The sequence below is a fragment of the Pundamilia nyererei genome, unplaced genomic scaffold (assembly GCF_000239375.1).
Source record: "Pundamilia nyererei isolate P.nyererei 1_Seehausen unplaced genomic scaffold, PunNye1.0 scaffold00124, whole genome shotgun sequence".
Lineage (NCBI taxonomy): Eukaryota > Metazoa > Chordata > Actinopteri > Cichliformes > Cichlidae > Pundamilia > Pundamilia nyererei.
The window spans coordinates 990,473-994,919 of record NW_005187525.1 but is presented as its reverse complement, the minus strand read 5'-3'; the positions used below and the strand labels follow the sequence as shown (position 1 = coordinate 994,919).

The window sequence follows — 4,447 nt, the reverse complement described above, 5'->3', positions numbered from 1 at the left end:
CACACACACACACACACACACACACACACACAGAAGGCATTCACCAGTTTCTCTATGCATTTTAAATTTGTGAAAAAAGCACCTTAACACAACCCACTGATGCGTGGCTGCTTCAGAGCCAGTAGTTTTTTCTGGGTATCTCATGAAAACCGAACTTTATGTATCAAAAAATTAAGTCATTTATGTAGCAAGAAAAACATAGCAGAAAAAAATTGAAGGCTGACTTGGCAGGTAGAACTTTGAGACGTTTGTGTTGCTACCCTGCAGCTCCAGCCTGTTGTAATGTTATACTGAATGAGTAGCTTAAGATGTTTTCTTAACATCCTTGCAGCTTTTACACTTTCTGCATCTCGCGTGTGTCTCGGTTGTGTTATCATCGCCCTGCAGACTCGCACAGTGATGAGCTCCTGAAAGCGATGGCTGACACACTGAGAAGAATCACGGCAATCACGTCTCAAGTTGGCCTAGTTTAAATTTATTTTGATGTCTCCTGAATTTTATAATGCTTGTGGTTGTAAATATTTTCAGTTGCTGCAGTTGAAACACCTGTTTAGTATCGAGTTACGATGAAAACCATTTTTGGCTACTTTGCCAGAGCCGTGAGATCTGTGACTGGTATCTCTTCATTTAATCTGTTTTTCACCACAGTGGCTCCCAGTCAAGATTTTATGCCAGTTTTCACTATCAGGTGTTTGCCACTGTTTGCAAAGATGTCATCAGTTTGACCCACTCTGTTCTTTATGCTGTTTCCTCACACTGTTAATGTCTTTTTCTTTCTCCTCAGTATCGACAAGGTGTCCAAGGTGGCGTCCCCGGTGCTTGTAATTCATGGCACAGAGGACGAGGTCATTGACTTCTCCCATGGCTTGGCGATGTATGAGCGCTGTCCCCGTGCGGTTGAGCCTCTTTGGGTGGAGGGAGCTGGCCACAATGACATTGAGCTATATGCTCAGTACCTGGAGAGGCTCAAACAGTTCATCTCTTTCGAGCTTTCCACTTCTTGAGGACCTTGGAATTCAGGCCCGGGTTCATTTCAAGACACTCAAGAAGTATCCTCATCATTTCCTCTGGAGGGACACAACAGGAGTAAAATGATGACACCATCAATGGTTAGCCCAAATATGGAGTTCTTCGAGACCTGGCTGGTGCTCCTACGAGACACAACAACCTGCTAATGAGCCCGGGCCTCGACAGTGTTTCTAACTGCTGCTCAGTCTTGATTCATTATCCACTCCAAATCTTTGCTTCCTTCCCACTCTCTACTTATTCTATCTCCCCTGTCTTTTGTATGTCAGTCTTTCACCGTGAGCTTCTGTTGCTCACACTTTCATATCCTTCATTCTGTTTGGTCCACGATCGCCCTTCTTTTCTTTTGACTGAGTATTTGCAATGTTGAATTTTGTATTCTTTTATACAAGGTAAAGAAGTATCAGTTTTGCACCTCAAGATACTGTGGACGAAGAGTTTCCTTTTTCCTTTCTTTAACTTTACCATTCAGGGTTGATTACAGGGTTGCACTGTAATGTTGCATTTTGTTAGCTGACATTTCATTATGTTTTTATTTGACGTAAAACTGTGATTTTTTTTCTCTCATATTTCTTTTGCTGGCCAGACTGCATCCCAGCTTGTTTAGGCTCTGTATTCTGTAGTGTTGATGCACGCTGCTCTCTCATGTAGGCAGATGATAATGGCAAACTTCAACTGGCACATTCCACATCTACAGCAGTTTGCTCCTTTAGATGTTGTACAAACTTCAAGCAGAGAGGTTTGAAATGCATTGTGGTGAGAGGATCATGTACACCAGCTGGCCTCACCAGTTAGTCATTGATCGTCTCATCACAATGCAGTGTTTTACTGGGAAACCTTTGGTCCTGCAATACATATTTTACCTTGAGACACGGCACAGCTCACTATGGCAGTGGCACTCCCCGATCACTACAGCCTCTGGTCACAGCTGTTGTACAGGTGTGTGTGTGTGTGTGTGTGTGTGTGTCATTTGTAAAATGGAAGTGGTTATAATGAGTTGGTCACTCACACACAGCTGGTCTCAGTGGATATTACATAAGGATTGTGGGCAGCAAATTAAAGATGTGGCATCATTTTCTTAGGCTCTTTGATAACTCATAGAAGGTTGCAGGCAAACATGGCTTACTGTTTGAAATCCGTTTGTAGCCTAACCATAGCATTTAGCTTCAACCGTGAACATCAAGAGTCTTCCTGCTGTTTCTTGCAAAACATTAAACATTTGCTAGTGTCTTAGTATGTGTGTGCACTTATAAAATTCACATTTGTAAACTTTGTAATCACAGTTGTTTCCCTGTAATCTTACACAGTCCTAATATTACTTGTGACATTCTATGTTTCAGGAAACTGAATGATCTGTTGAGTCTTTTTTGAAAGAGAAAGTCCAGAATATATAACACTTAGGTCACTAATGGTTTGATGTAACAAAAAAAACCCAACTCATTGACTAGGAAAATGTTTGGTCAGGAGCATCCCTAATGATAACCGTTTAAGCACAGTTAAATCATCCAGCCGTCCAGCGGAGAAGATCGAGTGCAAGCCAACAGGACAGTCTGCTTCTCACACCACACAGGAAACACACACATCTATTTTGGCCCAAACAGTCCTACTTGCCAGATTTGACCTGGAACATGAAAGTCAAATGGTCAGAGTACGACTATCAGGGAGCAATCCAAGTACTAGGAGCTCCTGGAGGTTTGCTGCACAAAGAAAAGAGAACTGTCAGAAATTTTGATTGCACCTGGTACATATCGAAAATTCTCATTGTCGTCTCATATGCAGCAGTCTCACACCATGTGTGCACCTTGGCCTTTAAGCAACACAAAAGGGAAACATCCCAAATAAGAAAACCTACCTCTGTGGAAGAGAGAGCAGCGGGTATCAGAGCTGTGTTAACTGTTGATTGGCTGGTAAGACAGCTGATTCACATGAAAACAAGTCTTGCAAGCTGCCAGGCAGCATAGAGTGGGTTTGCTTGCCGTCTGAAGACACTGAATTCTGCTGTGTTTAGGTTGTTCAAAGTGAACATACATTTACTGGTTTGGGGGTTATGCTTAATTATCTGTAATTCCTCACTAAGAACAAAGCCTTATGTTTGTATTTCAGTCAGACATTCCTGTGAACTGCAAGAAGCTTGTGGTCTTCAGGGGGACTGACTGCTGCTATTTATCGCAGGAATCGATCACTGTGAAAGCCAGACAGTTTGGGGAATACCGAAATGAGAGCAAGGTACAAAAATCAACTTCAGCCTGACTAGTAATCCTCTGACTTGTGTTCCTGCCTGTAGAATGATAGAAATCGGCCTACAAAGCAGGTGTCTGCTGAACCCTTTGATAATTTTAACTTTCAAAGACAAAACCACAACGAGGAAATGGAATGCTGTGAAAATGACCGACGCATGCAAATGATCACTCCTGGTTTTGGATGTTGCATCAGTTGTATCTGAATAATTTATTTTTTGTTGCCTGCAAGTGGACAAAAAAAATGAAGCTATATGACACTAAGATCAGATTTAAACAAAACAAACTAACACTTTGAAGTAAATGCTGAATCTTTTCAGGATTGTGTTTGGGGAATATTTGCATAGCAACTTGTAATGATGATTTGGTGCACTGCTGTAATTTGTCAGTTGGATATTTGTGTCTTCTGATCATAGCTAATGTTGGACTTTTGAGTAAAAAGTCCTCAATCATCTCCAGTGTATTTCCGTTAGTTTCTCTTCTAAAAGGAAATGAAGATCCTCTTAGGACCCGATTCTTCTTTTGATACTGACATTTTTACACATTTGTCCAATCTAAATGTTGAAAGATTTACACCGTTTCTGAAAATGGTTTGTACAGTAATCCTCTGTAATGGTATACTTCAGTACTCGGTACATATTAGGCCTTTCATAAGGCTGGCTAGTTTTTATTGATTTTATTATGCAAATGAAAGACAGCTAGTAGAATCGTATATTGATCATGGTGTGTAAAACAATGAAATAAGCCTTAAATATGCTGTGAAATGGATACATCATACATGTAGTGGTTGCAAGAAGCAGCACAATGGATGTTTCATTGGTTATAGTGGAATAAAGGACATGTGGAATTGTATTTCTGATCTTTTCTTTGTCTCACCACCATGTTAGGGTGATGAAATACCAATATTGTAGTAATACAACCATATTTCTGAGTACTTTGGAAACTGTGAACAACGTGACAGAATGTGGTTTTCAGAAGTATTTTGATCCATGCCATGACTTCCATTCCACAATCTGCAGTGAACATAACAGCCATTCAGTAGTGGTTTTCTCTTTTCTACAGAAATTTGTCAAAAGTGTCATTGATAAAATCTCCTAATATTTTGCTTTCCTATTGATAAACTGTATTCATACATTTTAGCTGTATCCCTAGTTGAACTTTTCCTCATCTACAAGAGAGACCTT

General features: G+C 40.5%; 1 protein-coding gene across 1 annotated transcript in view; it reads left to right on the top strand.

Annotated features, from left to right (window-relative positions):
• abhd17c (abhydrolase domain containing 17C, depalmitoylase) overlaps nucleotides 1–4,115 on the top strand; it is a 50,555-nt gene extending 46,440 nt beyond the window's left edge. The window contains exon 3 of the mRNA XM_005742892.1: nucleotides 785–4,115. Within this exon, the coding sequence (XP_005742949.1) occupies nucleotides 785–1,004 (220 nt within the window). The 3' untranslated portion in view covers nucleotides 1,005–4,115. The remainder of the gene's footprint in view (nucleotides 1–784) is intronic.
• The last annotated feature ends 332 nt before the right edge of the window (nucleotides 4,116–4,447 follow it).